Source organism: Perca flavescens, chromosome 23, assembly GCF_004354835.1.
Source record: "Perca flavescens isolate YP-PL-M2 chromosome 23, PFLA_1.0, whole genome shotgun sequence".
In the NCBI taxonomy this organism is placed as follows: domain Eukaryota; kingdom Metazoa; phylum Chordata; class Actinopteri; order Perciformes; family Percidae; genus Perca; species Perca flavescens.
The window spans coordinates 21,627,785-21,650,758 of NC_041353.1; the positions used below are offsets into that span (position 1 = coordinate 21,627,785).

Below are 22,974 nucleotides of genomic sequence, written 5' to 3' on the forward strand. Positions count from 1 at the left end.
CATTTCAACCAGCATGCGACACAACTGCAATGCTTTGAATGGATAGCTCTTTTCCAGACAGTGCGTGCATGGTCTCGAAGCTCTGGCATGCTTCACACAAATGGGTGAATAAGACTAAATAAGGTGGACAGAAGAGCCCATCTATCACTTATCACATCTATTGAAAAGAGCTACAAAGGACCAAACTATAATTTGACTCATGGCCTAATGTTGCATTTAATGTAGAGGAGTGGTTCAGGCAACCTGGGCGGTTGTTTAGTGAAATGCTCAGACTATGTGGGATTTACAGACCATTATTAAAAATCTGAAAGGCTGGAGCTTGATCCCAGAAACAAAAGTGTTCCTAGGTGAAGATTATTAACTTCTCTCACACGGCAAGTCCCTCTGGACAAGACTCCTCAAGAAGCAGCTAAATGCCAAAACTGTTAATGATTTGGTTCAACATAAGCCATCCATCAAAGACTGATGTGCAGCATTAGGGAACATGGCAAGTAGGAACACAATTGTTTTGTTTCAAACTGGAAAATGTCTGACTGATCAACTACCAGATTCTGTATGACCATAAGAAGTTCATTCTCATATTGCACAGAACTAGGGATGCTAATTTAGATTCCTTCCTTTAAGGAAACAAAGTCAAAAACTGATGCAGTCTAACACAGAAAAGGATATCGTTCCAGAACCAGTAGAACCAGGTGGCGTACATCCAGAACTTGGTGGCCAGATAGATTCCCAGAGGGAGAGCGCTGTGCATGGAGTGGTCGAAGAAAGCCCTGCACAGAGAGAGAGGAGAGTTATCAGCAGTGTATTTAAAATTGCCATTGTTAAGTTTTGAGTTTTTGATTTTCATAAATGTGCCAGTGTCTTATTTCTGTAATGCACTTCCAGCCAATCAAATATTGTGAACAGTACTAAGGACAAGACAAATGCAAACATGCATGCAATGACAGCAAAAAATAAACCAAACCATAACCTTATGACACACAGTCACCATTGTGTTTTTCACAAAGTAAGTGTTGCAAGAATGTCAGTAAATATAAAGCTAACATGGTGGGTAATGTGTGTTATTGTAGTCACAGAGCTAACAGTAGTGAGGGGCACAACCAACCATACCAGCAAGCCCAGATGGCAGTGGTAATGGGGCTTAAGCAGGGGGTACTGTGTGTGTGTGTGTGTGTGTGTGTGTGTGTGTGTGCATGTTTATGTGCTGGTGTGCCATAGACGCTGTATGTATAATGTGCCAAGTACATTTATTATAGTATACCGTATGTGTGTGATGTCAGGACATCTAAAATCTGACTTATAAGCTTAATAAAGAAGTTATACACATTTGAAGAAAGTTTTTAAGCTCCAAACATTTAAACGCTAAATTCAATTGTTGGCTTAAAACATGTCATAGTTGAAAGTACTGTAACTTTAACTCAAGCCAATAAATAGTTAGAGAGTCAAGCTAAATCTGATGCAACCAAACCTGTGAGAGGCATGAACTATACTTGTTTGCTAATGTAGCTCATATAGAGGCATTAGTATTGAGACTGTTTCATAACCAGTTAAAAACTCATTTTAGTTGCTTTTAGTATTTAAGTAACAAATGGCAGGAAAAAGACTGCTAGGAAATTTGAGTACAGAACACAAGGTTCATATAGCATATATGTATAGTGTATGCTAGTGTGTGTGTGTTTGTGTCATATATGTAATTGAGACATACTTGGAGAGGAACTGCACAGTGATCCAGACGCCTGCGTACATGAGGCCCTTGATCAGCCAGGAGTCAATGTCCAGGTCAGCGATGAAACCAACGAGCCAGATGACCAGGAAGGGTGTTCCCAGCATCACCTTCTGTCTGAACTCCTGCAGGAGCAAGAGAGGGAGGAGACCGAGATGGATGAAGATGGCAAATAAAAGGAGATAGAAATAATCGGGATGGTAAGACATATATGAGGAGAAAAGACATGTAGTAAAAGTGGTGAAAAAGGAGGCATGGAAAGAAGGTGGATTGGTGGAAAAAGTTCAAAGGGAGGACAAAGCATTGATGTGAGACAGAGATATATTTGATAAGAAACAAGGGTACGTTGGACAAGAGATAAGACAGAAAAGACAAATAATGGAGGAAGGGTTTACAATCTGCTGTAAAAGTAAAAGATATATATCCTATACTTTTTCTCAGTCAGTGTAATGAATCATGACTAAAAACCTCAACCTACTGGGGGATCAGATACAGTACACATTTCCAATACTTTGTATTGGAAGCAAGAGTGCAGAAAGCAGTTTGTTTTGAATATCTTAAGAGTTATGAGACAAATCACAATAAATATACTACAGATTTAGGATTCAAAGGTTTATGGTTAAAAAAAAATAAGCAACTTTAACATTTGTTCTTTCATTACAATAGATACTGCACAATAAAGCAGGCATGATGTAGATACATATTTGTTGATGCAGTCAAAATGCCTCGGTATAAAGGGTGAAGTGTCGCAACCCTGGCTACATGAAATGTAATATTTAGTTCATACAAATCAAGCATTACTTAGCATCTTTTTTTATAGCCTTTTGTATTTTTACACATTTGGCTCTTTCTGCAACCCAAGCAAGTTAGATGTATTCTACAAATGCTCTACTAACTACATCACTGGGCCTTACACTAGGGATCTGGACTAAAGTTGAGATAAACTCCATGCAATATTTTTGTATGCAAAGTTACAGTCTAGTTCTTTACCTTTATTAACTAATAATTTCCCAGCAGACAAGTGGAAAGACAACAACACATTTAAGCAGAGTGAAAACAGAGTTTTAAGTAGCATGCATGGTCTTATACATTTTTGAAAACAATATCAGCAGAAACATTGAGATAGAAACAAACACACAGATGAATTTACACATCTTCTACCAGGGTGTGAAACTATGTTTTGGCTGTGGTTGATACATCAGATTTCTGTAACCAAGGTCCCCTACACAGTGTCCATGTTCAATCGAGTACTAGCTTGAGTAGAAGAGTTTATTTATCAGGATACATGTAATTTAGCACCCACTATGGTCACTTTGGACTGAAAGGTAATCCCAGCCCCAGACATGATGTGATACTGCAGCAGTGCAAAAGTCCAGTATGGACAGGCTGGTTTGAGGAGCCACTGTATGTGGTGTGTGTGTGTCTAATTTTTCAAATTTGAACAGAAGCCCATAATTCACATTGCCCGCCCTCATTTTTTATTGTATAATAATGTATTTGAGAGTGTGTGTGTGTGTACCTTGTCCATCTTCAGTCTCTTCAGGTATGATGGGCTGTCATAGCCTTTGGCCTGCCGCGCTTCCTGTAAGTGATTGATCATCCAAACGTTCTTCCGTTGCTTGGCAAGATCTAGCGGTGTTTCACCCTAAAGAAAACAACACAAGACCAGTCTGTACACATCTTCCATCACAAAAGCCTCTGGCTGCCATTTCCAAAGATATTGGATGGAGCCATGACGAAGGCATTACCTTGATGTTCTGTGCGTCGACGTTAGCGTTGGCGTCCAGCAGCAGGCTGATGACCGTGGTGTTGCCGGCCAGCACGGCCCAATGCAGCGCTGTGTTCTTGTGATATTTGTCGCCAAGGTTGACAGACACGTTAAAGGTCAGTAGCAGCCGAGTGGGATCCACACTGTAACACAGAGGAAGAAATCAAGTCAAGCTGAGTCAAACTAGTTTGAAACCCACCTCACAAACAGGCATGTCATAAGGAGGAAGGAGGACAAAGTCAAGCCAACAAGAAGGGGATTAACAGAAATAGGACAGATGGAAAAGTTCAAAGACTTGAATCTGGCTTTATAACCAAACACCATTGGCTTAAACTACTCTTTTTGTGACACAGGATTAGCGCAGCACCCAACAAATGATTTTATTATTGATTATCTGATCTGTCTGTTATTTTCTTTAATTGTCTCGATGGTGTTTTAAGCCTCTCGATGGTGTTTTAAGCCTCCAACGTCGCCTTCCAGGCAGCTAACCCTCACCTTAACCCTAACTATTACCATTGCCGCGCTGCCCGAAAGGAAATGTTGGGGGCCAAAAACACCAAACACCAGAAAATCAAACTCAAAAGGCTGGAACCAGACATAATTTAGGCAGTTTTTTCTTGAAACAGCAACACATTCAACTGCTAGAAAGCAATCAATGTCATGTCACAATCCATTACAATTTTTGTGTATCGGATTTAATTTCTTACTTTATTATTAACGGAACGTATTAATCATTGCCCTTCAATGTCATGCTACACCTCTATATTTTGCTCCTAATGATGTAATTCCCCCTCAGGGATCATTAAGTTATGTAACTAAATGATTAATGGAAATGATCGCCCAGAAAATTGCTTATCAGGGAAAATTTCAGATGAAGCTGAGCAGCAATACTAGGACTTGTTTCCCTGTGTTTGCAGTCTGTTCTGTGTGTGGCTGAAGTCAGCAGAAACATGCTCTAGCCTGTACGTGGCTTTTAGTGCACTTCTGCACCATGCAAGTGCCAGTCTTTCAGACTTTTTCCAGGCATCAGTTTCTTTATTTGAGGTTGTAATTCACTCAACATTTAGTTTAACCATGTCATTAAGATTTCTTGTTGAGGCACACTGCGCTGTAACAGCAACTGTGGGGCACGTATACTCTTAGGGCTGGGCAATATATGGATATTATATCAACATCAATATATGAGGCAGAGGTCGATGCAGAGGTCCAGGGTTCAAGTCCGACCTGTGAGGATTTCCTGCATGTCTTCCCCCTCTCTCCCCTAGCTGTCCTGTCAATTAAAGGCAGATATATATATATATATATATATATATATATATATATATATATATATATATATATATATAATATATATATATAAATAATATGACACAAGTGTTGTCTTTTCCTGGTTTTAAAGGCTATATTACATTTACTATTATAATCATTTTCCGAACTTACCAGTTGTTTTGTTTTTTATTTGCCTTTACCCACTTAGTCATTGTGTCCACATTATTGGTGATTATTTATCAAAACTCTCACTGAGTAAATATTTTGTGAAAGCACAAATAGTTAACCCTATAACATCTCTGCAATATCGACATTGATGTATTTGGTCATAAATATTTGATTTGATTTTCTATGTACACTTACACAAATGATAAACGTACACACCTGTGTGTCCTGTAAGCCGCCCACATCAGAGGAGTCATGCCGTTCTGATCCATCATGTCCACATCCTGATATAGAGGAAAGATACAATCTAAACAACTGAAGGAGAAGTGAGATGTGGATAGAAAAGCAATAGAGCTCCCCCTAACGGAGAATACTGGTACAAAATGCTTTCACAACAAACAAAGACTTGTCCCCAAGTGGCTGACACAACCCAAATGACACAGACACAAACAGGAAAAAGCGATGATGAAGCAATTGAGGTGGTTCAGTTCCTATTTTAGCAATAACCTCCTCTTTAATTTATTTTTCTTTTAAATATCCTGCTGGTCCATAGTAATCAGTCTAAAGATCTCCTGTCACAAGAGCACATATGTTCTGTTCTGTGAAAAAAAAGCAGTTTATGAATTTTAAGATTTGGTTGTCTTCCTGACAAATACGCTGCAGTGTTGGCGTTTCCTACCTGTCCTTTGGCGATAAGGTAGGCCACGATGGAGGTGTGGCCGAACTGGGCGGCCAGGTGAACGCAGCTGCAGCCCTCGCCATCGATCAAAGACGGGTCTGCGCCGTATTTCATGAGCTGCACCACCATGGATAGATGGCCTTGTCTGGGAGAAGATGAACACAAAACAAAGATCAATTTAAAAGACATACAGAAAATTCACATGATGTCTTATTCCGACAGAATATCTTTTAAAAAGGAACCGCAGTATGCTCAGATTCTTTTGAGCTTTAGTGAACCTGTTTTATGCTGCACAATGGTTTGTAGTTTGGTGAAAACAGCCAGTAACAAACAAGGAACAAATAACTCCAGTCTTTCAGAGATTTGGGCTTAAGAAGGCCAAAGCCATTCTCACTTGATTACCCACTTAGATGCTGTAAGCAACCAGTCCAAAGACCAGGGTCTCATTTAATGTACTCCCGCTGCTATTACATGGCTATATTTGCACATGAAATGCTGTAGCCTCATATGCTGGCACGATATTGAGAGATTGACTATCCGTCTGCTCTTATTATTTGACACGTGTCTCTGTGATATATCAAATGCGTTTATTGCATACAGTAGATTGTGTTTTTAAACTCTACATTTAGTACTAACCCTGTCTGCAATGTAAACCTCCCCCTACAGGACAATACAAATTTGAAAGAAACTGGTAAAAAAAAAAAAGTTGAAAAGTGAGAACTGGAACACCCAGCATGTGTCTAAAAGCCTGAGGACAGAGGAGGCTGGGGGCTCTGAAAGGTCACTGGCAAGTGGAGGTGGGGAGGCGGGGGGGTGACACAGCACTCCTGAACGTCTGTGTACCGGCGATGGTGAGGATGCCGGTCGTTAAATCTATTAATAATTCAGGAGTGGAGCGCTTCATGCCCCCGTCTGCTTGGGAGAGAGAGTGTGTGCGCGTGTGTGTGGTCCTATATGTCACTTCTCACCAGTTACAGGATGGCTGAGTGTTCTGAGAGTGTTCTGAGACCTTCATACAATTAAGTTGAGATGGAGCATCTAGTTGTAAACCCACAGTGTTGACTAAATTGAATATTAAAATAGCAATAAAGTAAGGGATGATGGTGAATAGTCTAAGAATAAGTTCACAAAAAAGTGTGTTTGTAGGAGTGATTTAGATAAAAGGTAAAGAGGACATTGGCCTGCTTTCCTCAGGCAAGGTGGCCCTGGATTTTGGCATGGCTGTCCTTACCATGCTTGATAATCTCATCTCTGAAAAGTACAATAAAAAATGATAATTCTAAAAAGGACTGGCAACAAGTAGAGAAACGCTAACATAGGTGCCTCTACTGAACCAGGAGTTTTTTTTACATGTAAACTTATTTACCCATTTTGGGTAAAGGTATTAGAATACATAGGCAAGTGGTTTGGTTCGATGGTACCGTTACCTCCAACATTACGTCTATTGGGGGACCAAACAGAACTGCCCAATATTTCAAAGTATGACTTCACAGTGATGAAGGTTGAGGTTAAGGTCACGGCTGCCTGAATTATCCTCAGATTATGAAAAAGCACACCACCCCCAGATATTAAAAAGTGGATGGAATTTATGTTAGAAATAGTATCATATGAAGCTATGGTCAATAATAATGATTGGAGTTTTTTTTTTTGCTTTGCAGCTTTGGGACAAGGTAATGCTTTGGTTGTACGGTTATAATTGGTAGATGTTTATTTTGGAATTTCTAAATATGTTGATGTATCATAGTCCTTTGTACATATTGTAACCAAATGTACAGATACTGTCTGTTTATGCAAAAGTGAGTGAATAAAAACTTTAATGACAAAAAACAACAACATAAGTGTCTCTTAGATTCAGTTGCTTTTTCTGTTCCAACGTATTATTAGTGAAAGAAATTAGGAGGAAAGAGAAGAAACATTTTATTGTTAAGGCATGAATCGTACAAATAATAAATTAAATGTATTCAAATAAATAAAGACTCTGTGGATTACATGTGTCCACCAAATGGCAGGTATGTTATCTGTGGTGAGTGTGTTACCTGGTGGCCCAGTGCAGGGGTGTGGAGTTGAGGTCTCCTCCCAGTTGGTCCACTATGGCTCCCTTTGATATGTAGTACCTGCACATACAAACACAATCAGCAGGTCAAACTTCATACGGCATTTACCCATGAATCTTATCTCATCTTGAAAATCTAATGTAGGTGTAGGCTGCCCAACTGGTAAAAACTACAAAATATATAGATTGTAGGCCGTTCTGCTGATAAGAATCCCAAGACCTGACGGCCATAACATTTTAATTTTAAGATTTTTGGGTTATGGGGGTAGGTTGGAGAATAACAACAATTTGAAGATGATGTTTTGAGGTCTTAGAAAGTGTCATCTTTTTTTCTTTTTATAGAATATTGACTAAACATTTGATTGATTATTTGAGAAAATAATGACAATACTCCTTAGCTGCAGTCATACATGAGGACAGCTGTGCCGTGTGAAAGGCTCCAAATTCTGCACAATATATAGTCAGTCTCCCGACAGAAGTACACAAATAATATACCATGTCATACAAATGGGCGACAGATTAAAAAGAATAACTTGAATAAATGAGTAGCACTAAACCGAAATGATACTTCAGTAACGGGACGATTCCAAAATTCTGAAAACGGTACTCGTTTTTCTACAGTACCGCAGGTACCGGGATTGGAATACTTCCGGACCTGACGGGGGCCAGCATATACGCCTACAAGTGTTGTGGTCTGCTGCTTAATGCCGAAGAAGAAGTATGCCTACTAGCACAGAAGAACAGTGGTTGCATCTCATAGGCTGCATCTAATAGCCTTTAAATTGCCTCCTTGACTCCTCCACTTGCCTCCCTCCTCACGTCTTAGTCCCTCCCCCAGAGGAGGCACGGGAGAGACGCGAGGAAATCATCGGAGGAGAAAGGCAACGAGCAAATGCGTTTTAGAGGGAGACGTTCTTTCCTCTGAAGCGTCACATGAATTTGTCAGCTGTTTGGGCGGAGTTAGCAACTCCTTCAGCTGCACGACTTCCGGGAAGGTTGCTCTCGTGTATCCTTGCTCATGGCTCCTCGGTGATCCCTCCTCAGGGCATGAGTATGAGCGTTGAGACGGCCTTCACCGAGGAAGTACAGAACAACTTCCGGTTCAGCCGAGGAGCTATCAAATAAGGGTTATTAGATGCACTGAATTGAGACACAGACACACAGACACACAGACACACAGACACACACACACACACACACACACACACACACACACACACACACACACACACACACACACACACACACACACACACACAAGCAGCATCCAGATTTATTTTTGTCAATTTATTATTTATCATAACCTTTATCTACGTCAAGCTGGCGGAGCACACTTCTTTTTGCAGTAACCTTCTGCTTCATATTTCAAACTTACACTGGGGAACTGACCAGTATACAACCGTATATTTCCAGCCAGTCCTGGGATTTAGACTCGCAACCATCCAACCACAAGCTCAAGTCTTTTACCTTTTTAATACACTTTGGGCACCCCACCAACTCCATACAAAACATGACTGGACTCACTTGACCAAATCTATCCTGTTGTTGATAGCGGCCCAGTGGAGGAGTGTTACGTTTTCTTTGTCTGGCTGCCGAACATCGAAGCCCGCCTCCACCAACTCCCGGCAGCGCTCAAAGATGCCGTACCTGAGGAAGAGGGGCGGAGAGGGATTTAAGACTGCATTCACACAAATATATGTGCAACCAGAGATAAACAAAAGGATTAAATATATAAAAGCTAGACACACTGACACGCATACAGAAAAACACACACACAAAAACTTTAAAAAACAGATAAACAAATACTCAACAAACAACAAGACACCCACACTGTGGCATAATTTGACATGAGCTGTCTTTGGGCGGATATTCCTAACCTCAGAACAAAACAACTTATGCTTGTTTGTCAAATGTAACATCCCAGACAAAGCTTCTGTCGTCTTATCAGAAAGACATTTTCCACATTTATCCCCTTCCCGCCTACATTCCCTCATCATCTTCTGATCTTGTGAATTACTTCTTTGGTATATAAAACCACATTCGAAAACATGGTGGCGTTAAGTTTCAGATTTAAAACTTGTGGGATCTTGATAACACAAAAACACATATGCGAACAAGTAAACACGCTGCCCTCCAGTAATGACGTCACAGCGAATTCTAACTAACGTGCAATTTGTTTTATTCATTTGAACGCAACCCATATAGCATTATGTGTGAGGATGAGATCCAGGGAGCTGCGACTCTTGCATTGGCATGTGGCCAACGATGTCCCAAAATACTTCCACACACTGCTTCTCAGAGGCTTCCTTGTTGGGATTATCCGATGAGCACGTCTCTGCTTGCTAATGTCCTCCTCAGTTTACTGATAGGGCAATAGGGCATGTAATAGGTCAAGCTGAGAGGGAATTTTAACAGCGCCCTCAGCTCGACAACAAGGCAAAACTTAGAACAGTAGAGAAGATAACATTTTCCCCATCAAGTTGTGTTCATGTTATGTCTGCGACTTGTCTACAAATGAACTATCAACTGAGTGTCAACGCGATTTGACACCGCGCCGGGGACTGGGCTGGTCCGAAAGACAGAGAGAGAAGTACAGGGGAGCCAGAGGACAAGGGTAGGCTATATCATCCTTCTTTTCTGCCTGGCAAGCTGAGTCTTTAGCTTCTCTGTAGTTTCTAATGCATGGATAAACTTAACACTGGAAGCCCTAGACGTAACGATAATACGTTTTCCCCAGGGTTGCGGTTATGCCGTGACAGCGGCAATGATATTTTGCACTTAAAGGCTGTACATTGTCAACGCAAACAGGTCATTATAGTTTGAATATTACATTTTTTTCCCACGTTCCAGGTTAAGGTGAATTTCGAATAAAAAGTGACAGTCCTAATGGCAACCTTTCTGAGGCTAAAGAGTGTGACTTATGACAATGACAAATCCACACAACACACATATGTATACATATTATTAACTCACTGTGTGGCTTTGACAATGTCCCAGGTGCTGTAGTCATCCACATGGTTTTTGCGGCTGACATTCTCACTGTAGCCGTGGTTGTAATGACTCTGGGGTTTGATTTCCTGAAAAGACGACAAGAGGCAGAAGCACAGAGATAAAGATAAGTCGGTAAGATTGTGCTGCTATATTAGATCATCAGCATTATGTTGGAACACACCAAGATGCACTGGCTGGCACATGGATTGTGGGGGGAGGGTGTATTATATACTTCATTTGTGATTCAGAAAAGAGGTAGGTAACATGGATACAATCTTCTATCGTGGTAATATATAATCGTTTCCACAATATTGACATTTTCTGGAAATGTGTACATAAAAATCCAATAATGCCATAAAGCAGACCTTTCGAATGACATTCAACATTTCCCACAATGGTATAATACACCTAGAGCTGCAACAAAGAGTCAATTAATTGATTGATGGAAAATTAACAACTATTTTGATAATCAATCGGTTTAGGAAGAAAAAAAGCCAAGGCTTTGGATCCAACTTTTCAAATGTAACAATATCACACGGTTTTAAAGTGTTAGTCAGAGCAAATAATAGAATGTAAGACATTACATTATATAGACAAAACGATAAGACCTAATCAAGAAAAGTATAGGGAAAATAAGTTGCGGCCCTAAATACACCCATAGATATTAAAAGGGGATAGCTACCGAAGTATAAACATTATCAAAATGTATGACATGTATATAGCGTACAGTGTTTCCTCTATGTTGATTTGAAAATGGCGGCCCGTTGTTGTTCAGACAGACCTGCCCCCACTGCTAAGAAAAATCCTAAAGGAAACACTGGCGTATATCATCGTATCAGATAGCATCGTCATCAGATAAGAGATTTAAGAAGAGGATGACGTATTGTGTTTGCGTGTGTGTGTGATAGATTTTTTTTATTGATCCAAAAAAAATGGGAAATAATGGTGTTGCAGCAGCAAAAACATCAGACACACAGCACACATACACAGTATACATTAAATAATAGGAAACAATATACATAAAAACAATTAAATACTACACAAGCAATATTTAAAATATATACAATTTGGAAATAAAATGTACAACTGATTCAACAGATATAGATAAAGTTAATGTACAAGTTGGGGAGTAAAAATGTACAACTGTTTCCCTAGTAAAGATAGGATGTAGATAAACCTGTTGTGCAAGGTGCATTGTGTGACAGAGATGGCAACGATAGCACATCACTGATTTGCATCACTAGAGTTGGGTCGATTTCCAGTTTCACCGCACAGGTCGACAAGGCTAAAAACGGTTTGATTTCATGCTATCCGGTTGAACCCGGCATTTGCCACTATGACACCTTCTGGCAAATTTAAAAGTAGCCTACATTTGACATACTCTTCTTTAGACACTGCAGAATAATTGTTTGTTTACGGAGGCAATTTTTCCACGGCCCTGTTGGGTGGAGCTATGGTGAGATTTACAACATATTACCAATGAACTATAAACAACGACAAAGGCCTAAACTGTCCAACAAAACTAACGAAAGACTGAGGGTGCAGTCAGTCGAGCACAATCTGTACACAAAGTCCTGAGGAGAGTTTTCAGGCAACATTAGAGAAAACACCTGTGTGGGCGTGTAAGGGCTTTCAGTGTGAGTACACACTACACAGGCTATTTGACTTGTCAACACGGGTGTTGTACCATTATTAATTGCTGAATTGCACAGGAAGGATTGCTAGAATTGAACCATCTTTAATGTTATTAGTTCCGCCTGTGCTTTCTCTGCTATGATTTGGATTAATCTGGAAACAAAGAAAGAAAAATGCTCCGATGTTTCCAGGGCCATCAAGATTTCAGTTAGCAAGATATATTCAGACAGAGCTAAATAACATTATAGTACAAGAGAGAACGGCTTGACTGAACTACAGAATAGAGCCCCTGGTGATGATGGCCGTGCTCCAAGACACTTAAGCATTCATTCCAATAATTAATCACGGTATAAAAATAGGGAAATAAAGTCTACAGGACAAAGACAGGCTTGTTGAGTCCCGTTGCTGCTGAAGATCTAATCTGTCACACAGATGTGCCGATTAGCCTCCATAGTAACGTCGTGGAAACCACAATTAGTATTCATCACGCCGAAAAAGGTTTCGTCTGTTGCCATTCTTACTTTGTGAATTAGCTGAAGCTAATGTTAAACCGAGTTAAGTCACTTGTTATTTACTGTCGAAGAAAGACAAGTAATTGAATTTTGTTGTATTTAATAAAATAAAAAATACAATTAAGAGGTGGACACAGAAACAACAATTTTGGAATAAAATGTGGAGTCAGACTGTGATGCCTGAACTGACCTCAACCTTAACTTTTTTATTTGAATTACCAATATGGCTTTTTCATGTCACAGTAGAAAAAGCACAGGTGTAAATAATAAAATTGATGATGGCTGAATTCCATTTAACTGCTTCAGACTCAGGGGCAATATCCTATTTTCACAAAAAAACTAGGAGGACACTCAGAGAGCCCAGACCTCCACCAAGACCATACCCTGTTTCGCAATGTTAAGAGTGAAAAATAATTTCTGTAACCGCCCCGTATAATTCGGATCTGCTCCTTGGCCAAGGTAATTATGTGAAATGACAGAAGCAACACACAACCAAAGTATGGTTTGCTTGTGGCTTTAAATAAACACAGCCACATTAAAAGCACAGCCAACATGTTATGCCACGTCTGGATATACGGTTCGTACAGCGATGTGATGTAATGTCCAACCTCAAAAACCATCTCTAAATGACACCTCCAAATTCGAACCAAAGTCACAGTACATTAAATTTAAAAAAACAGTCACATTTATCCATCCTCATCCAAATTAATGAATTTACTTGAACAGCAAATCAACTTCAATTCCTAGATCCCAAGCATTTAAAAATCATTAGGAGAAAAAGTATCAATTTTGCAGTGATACTACAGGGGAGAAATAAGAAAAACACAAGCTAATTTTATTTTACAGAGTAAATTAGACTGAGGAGGAGGATGGAGGAGGAGGAGGGTGTGACAGAGGGAATATGAAGGTGACCATCTCATATTTGTATTCCTGTATTTTTAAAGGTGTCAAAGCCGCCAGGAGGTGTTTGTACTTTGAGCAGCCAAGTTTTAGTCATTTACAAATCCGTACGTGTGCTAGTAGTCAGGCTAGTTTAGCTCCCAGAGAAAAGTGAGAGTAATAACTCCAGTATGATCTTGACTGTGCTGAGCTTTATTTTCCTACGACAGACAAACACAAGCCCAGGAAACACGAGGAACTCAGAAGTCTCTTCATTCATCTGGATATTCAATCGAGGATAACCATTTTCCCCGTTTTTTTCTTCCAGGAACAGGGGGAAGGCGCCCCGGCTCTAAACCCTCAGCAGCTGTTAAAATCACTTTCTCCATCTCAAACTTGCATGGAGATAACCGTTGACCCTTTACCAGTCTCAGCAGCCTGACGGCCTCTGTTCATTCCCTCCTGCTATCTAAAAGGCTGATGATGGCATTTGGAGCAGTAGTGATAATTGAAGCGTGTGCATTTTTCACCTCTTAATTATATAGCCGCTCACTAGTGATGCATACAACAAATAGGCAGACAGCAGTGATGATATTGTCAACCAAACGTACGATCCATTTCTGGCTAAGCATTGATTTTTTAGGATGGAACCTCATCTGTTCGGCGAGGCAGCAGGCTTGGCTTTTGTCAATGGAGCTGGTCAGTGGGACATATGGCCACCGCTCCTTGGGGAGGGTGGAGGTCACGTGCCTTGAGCTAAACATGTTACACAGCACCATTTCTGAAAGTGCATGTTTATTGGTTTGCAGTAGAGTTAACAGTAGTAATGGTCACAAAAACAGTAAAAGAAGGGTGACCAGTTCACAGTTTAATTTTTTTTTTTTCACTGCATCTGCAATGAGTGCATTGCTGAGACTAGATTGCACTGTTATTGTGTTCTTCCTTTTGCTGGCTGTAGCCATACCTCACTATTAGATTCCATCTGTAATGAGACTCATTTCGAGGGACTAATTCAATATTCGATGCACAGTTTACATCCACGGATCGGGAGGAAGCAGAGGGGAAACACTATTTTTATGAGGGAAATAATGGGAATGCTCCATGGAGAGCGCGTGCGTTTTTCCACTTTGCACTACGAGTGCAAAGCATCAAATCTAGTGGCTGAGAATGTGATTTACATTTATGTGCCGTTTATGCACACTCATTTGCATTTTCAAATGAGATGGGAAGCCGAGGACATTTATTACTTACGAATGTTTGTATTCGACATGTTGAACTGGTTCAAAGAATAAAGAAGGTGCATGGCCCCTCTGAGTGTGCAAACCAAACTTCTGATGCTCCAATTCAGGTGCCTGATATATTCAGCCTCACTGTGCTCTCACTACTATCTACCCAATGACCCAGATTCCAAGCAGCCCCCTGCTGAAACGGAGAGCAACTTTAAGCCAAGCCTGTCTAGGCATACAGGAAAAATAAACTAAATGTATGATGAAGCTACCACTGTCAGACATATTCCTCCAGTGTGACAGGTAGATTTTGCAGTCGAAAGGTCATTTTGTAAACGCTACTGTGAATTGATTTTAAGAAGCTGGAGGCCATGGCACCTCTAAATTCACGGCAGACCATTCTCTGCTCTTGCAAGATTGGAAAACAATAAACTTTAGAAAAGGCGCAAACATATAAAGTACACAAAGTGTCAACAAAATGCCACATGCTGTTTCTCTGATGCACAATTCAAGTTTTGATTGATAATGTATTTACTGCCACTCCTGCACAACAGAGGGCATTTGCAGAAAAACAATGTGTATATTAGGGCTGTAACTAACGATTATTTTAATAATCGATTAATCTGTCGATTATTTTTTCGATTAATCGGATAAAAAAAAAAAAGCATTAATTTACATAAACTCAATACATACATACTTATTGTTTTAGTTAATAGTTGTGTAAAGGTAAGTAACCCAAATAGCAGATACAGACAAGACACACAGACAGACAGACAGACACACACACTTATTCATTAAATTATTACCATCATTGTAGTAAGTGCAAGTTAAGTTGGTTTATACACCACACACTATTATATTTGTCAACAATAACTGATATGGGACAAAGCACATAATATACCTAACAGATTGAAAAATTAATGGGCCAAAAAAGGCGAGTGAATAAAACTGTGTCTTTAGTCTTGCAAAGTACACCACCCCTGTTTTATTACTGTTATTACCGAGCTAACGCTAGCTTGTCATGCTAGTCAGCTGGATAACGAGTAAACAGCAGCACCAGAAGAGCTACTGGAGGGACGGTACGTTCCTCACTTCAGAACGGAACAGAAGTAGGATAGTGTAGGTGACTAGTGACTTTACCCTGCTGTTGAACTTCCTCCTCATCAAGGACTCCAACATGTTTACGTTTTAGGTGCTGACTCATCACCGTGGTGCGCCCGTGCCATGCCGTGTCGCTTTTGCTTATCTTGCAATTAACACGTTTTTGATTTATTTAGTGTGAAATGCTCCCACAGCTTGGATGACTTGGGTCGTACTGATTTCTCTGCCTCCGCCGAGTGTTTCAGAACAACGTTACGGGTCTCTCCGGTCTCTCTCCGTATTTCCTCTACCCCCGCTCTGCTCTTTTTTCTTTCGCTCCGCGCTGCTCCTCTCTGCGCTCAACTCAATTTTTTTTTAATCTCCGCATCTAGGTTGCCTAATAGTTGCGCAACACAACGAATCGATAATTAAAATCGTTGCCAACTTTTTTAGTAATCGAATTTTATCGATTTTATCGATTCGTTGTTGCAGCCCTAGTGTATATTAAACTTCAGCTAACAATAACCAGCCACATTTTCTTACTGTATTATTGTACTGTATTACTTTGTATCTGTATGTAGAGCTGTAACAATTCCAAAGACAAACAATCCAGACAATTAGTTGTCTCCGAAATAATTGCGATTAACAATATAATAATTGTCTCTTTCAGTCAAATTTTAAAATATTTATTTACGTTTGACTTCTTCAAACAAATTAAAGTTTGGAATGAATCCCAGGATACATATTTTAGTTCTATCACTGTTATGTGACCCATATAATGTAATAACACAAGTACACTGCCTACCCTACGAAGTAAACTAGGCCTCTTTATTATTATTATAAAACATTGTATTCTTTTCTTAAATGAACATGAAATCAACAAAACCATCAACAGTCATACCCCTTGGGACCTTGGCTAATGTTAGCGATTAATTGCAGTTGAACAAAAAACTAGGATTACTTAAAAAATATTGCGCTTAGACAATGATGTTATAAGTGTTACAGGACTATCTGTATGCAATATCAAGCACTGGCTCAGCCTCCAATACTGAATCCAGACTGACAAGGCTACTTGACAAAGTTGGTGAGAAGTCTCTCCGAATTCCCAGTCAGGTAGAGCTCTGACATCCAGACAAACAAAGGAAGGTCTCACTAACAATGTATTGTGTCTACGGAAGAACAGATGGTAATTACATTTTCATTAATTAGGAGAACCCTCTCTCTATAGTGAACCTTAACTGAAAGCGTCGAAGAAGATCATCAGTCAGCAAGCCAAGGGCTAACTACAAGCTGATAGCATCAGTCTCAATGTGTCACAGAGAGGAAGCATTTTATCTATAATACAGAGGAAAACAATGCTGTCTAAATGCAAATGTGCAGAGGACAAGGTGTGCACGCACTTAAGACCAACTACCTTGGGTAAAGTGATCAATAACAGTTATTCAGATCTGCATTTCATCCATTTAGGAAAGGCTGTTATCTATAATGACTTAAATGTGTGTTTATAGTAGGGACGTTAATGATTAACCGACAATAAAAATGTTGACCAATTAATACTATCAGGTAAAAATATAAAAAATATGATTAAAACAAAAAAAAAGAAGCTTTTTTCTATGATAAAAGAAAAATAGGCTATACAATCTATTTCTTAACTGCTTGTTAACTTGCTAGAGCAAACTTTGCACTATAGTTGCTAAACCAAGTTGCGTTTAAAGCAGTTCTTTTTTTTCCTGCTCGTGGCTCTCTGCTGGACGGCGCTCCCAGCAGAGAGCTACGTTACACATGCCACTACATAGATGAGGATTGGCAGGTTAAATCGGCCGTCCTACACACAAAGTGTGCCAGGCAGACACACAGCTGACAACCTCGCAGGTGGGTGCGGTGGAGACTAGGGTTGGGTACCTTTCACATCTGAACCAATACTAGTCCCGATACCAGTACCTGAAATTCGGTTCCCGGGTACCCAAAAGTACTTTTTTTGGTACTTTCCCTCTGTAATTACAAAAGAATTATTTCAGTTGTAAAAATAATTCCACACCTATTTACTTAGAACATTATGTTATTTATTTACAATATTTTACACTAACAGAAATTAAACCAAAATAAAAATAAAACCCCTCCTACAACCTATTAAATTGAGTAATTATTAATGTCTTACTCACTGTAACTTTTATTCTTGTATTTTAGAAACCACTGTTGTGCCTGCCAGTGTCAAGTCAACAACACAGCGACTGCTTTCGGCTCGCCATTAATATCATATCACAGTGAATGGTGTCTGCGTGAAGTTTTGAAAAAGTGTAACCACGCTTGAAACCACTTTACCGGCATCGCCGTGACTCACTGTGACTTCAACAAAACTGCAGAGCCGACGTAGTTTACTCCGTCTGCACCTCTGTGTGTCGGACCTCTGCTCTCTGTCAACATGCAGAGAGGACAGATAAGCTTGGGCTTACGTGCTCTCAGGTACCGAAATTTGGCACAGTTTGATTTTACTTGAACCAATACTCTGTAATGCCGACGTGATTCGGTCGGTACCGGTAAAAGTACAGCCCCTCATCCCTCTTTCGGCAGAACCGGCACGTCTAACTATTATGCATGTCGATGATGTCATTGGACCTTGATGGCGAAAGACAAGACACCTAGGCTGACAGAGAAAATGTATGGCTAATATGCAGACTACAACATTTGTTTATTTACCGCAAGTCATTTTCGCCATTGTAATATTGAACAATGTTATCACACATGGCAGATTTTACTCATATCGTGCAGGCCTAACATATAGTATGTGCCTTTACAAATTCAGCCCTTATGGGCCACATTTTCCCATCAGGGGTCATTAATGAACTGGGAGGCAATAGAAGCTAATCTATTTGTGGCAATTTAGACTGTTCAGGATGTAGCAACATTATCACTGAAGTTCAATATTGATTGTGTGTGAACAGAAGCATTACATTCAGTTTTTTCAATTAAACCTTTCGGATCACCTGCCAAAATGGCTACTAGATGTTCCAGACACTCTCACCTTACAAGAGCCAAAACCAGATTATAAATCACTATATCCATCCTCATCGTCGGGACTCACTGGACATTAAAGACATGAATCATTTGAACTGCATACTGCCAGGATTAACAGTTACTGACCAAGCCTGGAGGTAAATTAGCCCACTTGACCTGCTGGCTGCAAACCAACAAGCAAAACAGGACTGCTGAGAGAAAAGCAAGCCAACTACCATTGAGGCAAACCACTGTATGTAACAGAGCTTTTCTTCATGATGCTTAAATTACCTGCAAAGCAAAGATAATAACCAGTCTGTGTTTAATATGAAAAACCTTACTAAAGCTACCTCTACCCAGAGCCATGTAATGTATTGGTGTAACCAGGTACAGTACTGTATGCATGTGATGTAGAATAATAAACAGAGGAAAATATAAAGTTACACTTTCTGGTTTGTGATGATCATAATGTTAACAATATCCTCATGTATGTTTAATGTGACTGTGGTAGCAATGGCAAATGATGTGAAGTAAAATAATAAAGATGGGTAACTTGGGCTCAAATAGGTTCAACTTTGAGCAAGATAGGTAAAGAGAGGAATATTAAAGATTAGCTGCCAGGTTAGCTAGTGTTTTAGCTAGCTAGCTAGGTGTGGAAATTAATCATTTTCACCTGCAATATCCAGTCTTTATTGGAAAAATGTAATTTCGACATTGTCATTTATTCTTCATTTAAACTCATTTGATTATCTTGATTCACAATACTTTAAATCTAAAAACAACGGAACAGCGATATTATATGAAGTTACGACGAATGTTAAAAGCCAAATAGAAATATAACGTTTCTGACCATCACAACCGAGTGGACCTACTATAGGTTAGCTGGCTGGGGGTGACTACAGAATGTCATACTAAGGCACGAACATGGTTTTTAAGAATAGAAAAAAAGTCAGTTTAATATGAACGTATTGTGACCACCGACTGGACACCACAGCTTAATAAACCCATATACACTTGACCCCAATTTACATCACCGCAGCTAGCTATACCAGCCAGCACTACCAGTTTAGCTACAACGCTAACGTCGTATGACTGTAAAGATTAACGTTGCTTTTCCATTACATACGTTAAACACGCAGCTTACAATCTTGTTTACTAGCTGCACGGCGTCACTGCCATGGAAAAGCACCACCTAGCTTAACGTTAACATTAACAGGAACATCTGCACAGCGTTTACTTGCTATGCAGCAGGAGGATGGGGCTAGCGTTAGCACCTTTAGCACCGTTAGCTGCCTGCCACCCCCCACCGGTGGTTTTGCAGGGGGCATCGGAGTTTCCAAAAAAGCACGGCAAAATTACACACCCACCCACACACAGACTGTTGTAATATGTTTTGTCTGTGTTCATGTGTCCGTGCGAAGGCATAAAGTCCAATGACCATACCTCGGGATGGAGAATAGGGACGCAGCCAGCTTCTTTCTCATATTCCTCCATAGCGTCGGCCATCTTGGTGGTGATGTTCGCAGAGCATTGTGGGAAACAAGAGGCTGTGTAGGGGGAAAACAAACAGAGGAAGAGGAGGCGAGAGGAGCTGTCAAAAAACACAGATGAAGGATGGGCCTTATCACCCAGAAGGTCACATAATCATACCATTGCCAGTGGCCAGGGGCTACTAATATAGGCTACAGCAAAAACATTTGGTAAATCGGGTATATTAACAATATATTGCAAACCCTAGGCTACTCTAGGTTTATGTAAGAATAGCCTGCTGTAAGTCTCTTGCCACTATGGGATTATAATGGACAGGCAAAAGAGAATATGGAAAAGATGTACTCAAGGTACTTAAAGGAGACAGGGTATGTGGACGACTGCAGAGAAGCCAAGAAGAAAAGAGGGGCCAAGAGTAAAGTTTTGCCACTGGGTTAGTTGGTTAATTTGACAAAAGCAGAGTCAACCATGACTAACATATTGTGTTATTAGATGTATTGTGTGTATGGTATATCATCAATCTTCATTTTATTCTGCTTTAGGATTATTGCAGGGCAATGTGGATGATATTTGTGAGAAAAAGCCCAAATAGTCCAAATAGTATAACTTTGAAATATTTTTGTTTAACGGTTCATCTGTATTTAAGTTTAAAAATGTTGCTCCTCCTACTACGTTATAATGCATTCAATATGGTTCATTTGCACTTACAGTGGCTACAAGACAAGTTCAGCTACATGAAGGTACGCTCACTTTTTGCAAAAGAACAAGGACAACATTTCCTTTGCAGACCCAGACATTTACATAAATGCAATCTAATTCCAGTAATTAGATTTTCTAATTACGGAAATTCAATTCCTGCCATTCTTCCATCACACTCCCGAGATTCAAGTTATTAATTTAATGATGCAGGCATTTCTCATTTTTTGCTTGTTTGTTAAAAATCTGGAAAGCTTCAGAGCAACTGCGTGAGTTGAGTATGCATATTCAAACAGATACCATACTTGCAAGAGTATCTTATGTTACTAATTAAAAATACATATTAAAAATACATAGCACACATGGTGTATGTATATGTATAGCATGTGTGTGTGTGTGTGTGTGTGTGTGTGTGTGTGTGTGTGTGTGTGTGTGTGTGTGTGTGTGTGTGTGTGTGTGTGTGTGTGTGTGTGTGTGTGTGTGTGTGTGTGTGTGTCTGAACTCAAGGTTATTACTGATAGTTTAGACTGGATCAGTCGGTACATCTCAAAACATTTACCGTTATCTGCTGCGAGTCGTCAGGTTAGAAAAGGCTCATAAACACCATTTGGATGATCATGGGACAACAAAACCACTCCACAGTGTTAAGTCTAGGACGAAGAGGGTCTTGAAATGGAAAATACATGCACTAAAAACAAACACACAATCAACAATTAAATGAACAATAAATAAATAGGCTAAATATGTATGCATTTTCTAATTAAAAATACTGAATAGAGAAATAAAATAAAATCCTCCATGGTTCTACAGTGTATATGGTCACGAGGAAATCTCCATTATGAGTGACATGAGTGACATCTGACATTTCATAAGGCCAGAAGCATCCAATGGAAAGCATGGACACCCCCCCTCCCCCCACCCCACCTTGCAGTTACTGATTTGTGCCCCTAGATGTTCTCCATGTCCCATCACACTCGACTAAAGCCTAAACATCCATCAGCCACTGGATGTCACTCTTTATCCAAGCATGCATGCATGCATGCAGCCCCCTGACTTGACTGAAAACAACTGTAGAAATCCTGTACAGTTTATAAACCTACAGACTTTTTCAGTGTGTTTCCAATATCATCATAGGAGCTAATGAAAATGCCATGTAGGCCTACAAAGATAATACTACCCCAAAGAGCATGTTATAGCAAGTTTACAACAATTACTCCCAGAAGCATGCTAAACATATGTCATGTTATATAGTCGTTAATCATTTTTCACCCCACATAGGCCAACACAAATGGGATTTTAGCAAAATATATTTTATTACACTTAATACTTCAATTACTGTATTGAATAGCCTATGTGAAAGCATACATGGATTTACCGAAGAGGGCCATAATGCCCCTTCCGTGACGTGACACACCTACATCATAACGTAAGTATGACGTGACATATATACATTTGAAGTGTTCAGCTGGACTGCGTTTGAAGCAAAAGTGGACTGGACCACATCACATGTTTACAGTGGCCTGTCCAGCCAGGCGAATCAGATGATCACCAAGGAGCAGAAACAAGGGAGGAGTCTCCTGTTGAGTCAAGTTACCCAGTTATAAATCACACACAGGATATAGAGCGTTTGGCTTACAAAATAAAGTCAGGACTACAGGATTGGTAGAAAAAATGGAAAATGGATTAATTAATACTAATAGAAATTATAATAAGAAAATATTCATTCAACCTTTATTTATACTCGAGAGATCATTGAGGGGCAGCACTCATTTACAATGACATCAAGTTACAAAGACAAAGAAAATAACAGGAAAGG

General features: G+C 39.8%; 1 protein-coding gene across 1 annotated transcript in view; it reads right to left on the reverse strand.

The window, feature by feature from the left end:
- zdhhc17 (zDHHC palmitoyltransferase 17) overlaps positions 1–20,524 on the reverse strand; it is a 30,127-nt gene extending 9,603 nt beyond the window's left edge. Inside the window, exons 1-10 of the mRNA XM_028570652.1 lie at positions 20,418–20,524; positions 10,631–10,734; positions 9,182–9,304; positions 7,641–7,718; positions 5,605–5,749; positions 5,145–5,209; positions 3,472–3,634; positions 3,243–3,368; positions 1,706–1,848; positions 670–770 (exon numbers count right to left, since the gene is read on the reverse strand). Of these exons, the coding sequence (XP_028426453.1) occupies positions 670–770; positions 1,706–1,848; positions 3,243–3,368; positions 3,472–3,634; positions 5,145–5,209; positions 5,605–5,749; positions 7,641–7,718; positions 9,182–9,304; positions 10,631–10,734; positions 20,418–20,480 (1,111 nt within the window). The 5' untranslated portion in view covers positions 20,481–20,524. The remainder of the gene's footprint in view (positions 1–669; positions 771–1,705; positions 1,849–3,242; positions 3,369–3,471; positions 3,635–5,144; positions 5,210–5,604; positions 5,750–7,640; positions 7,719–9,181; positions 9,305–10,630; positions 10,735–20,417) is intronic.
- Positions 20,525–22,974: the final 2,450 nt, after the last annotated feature.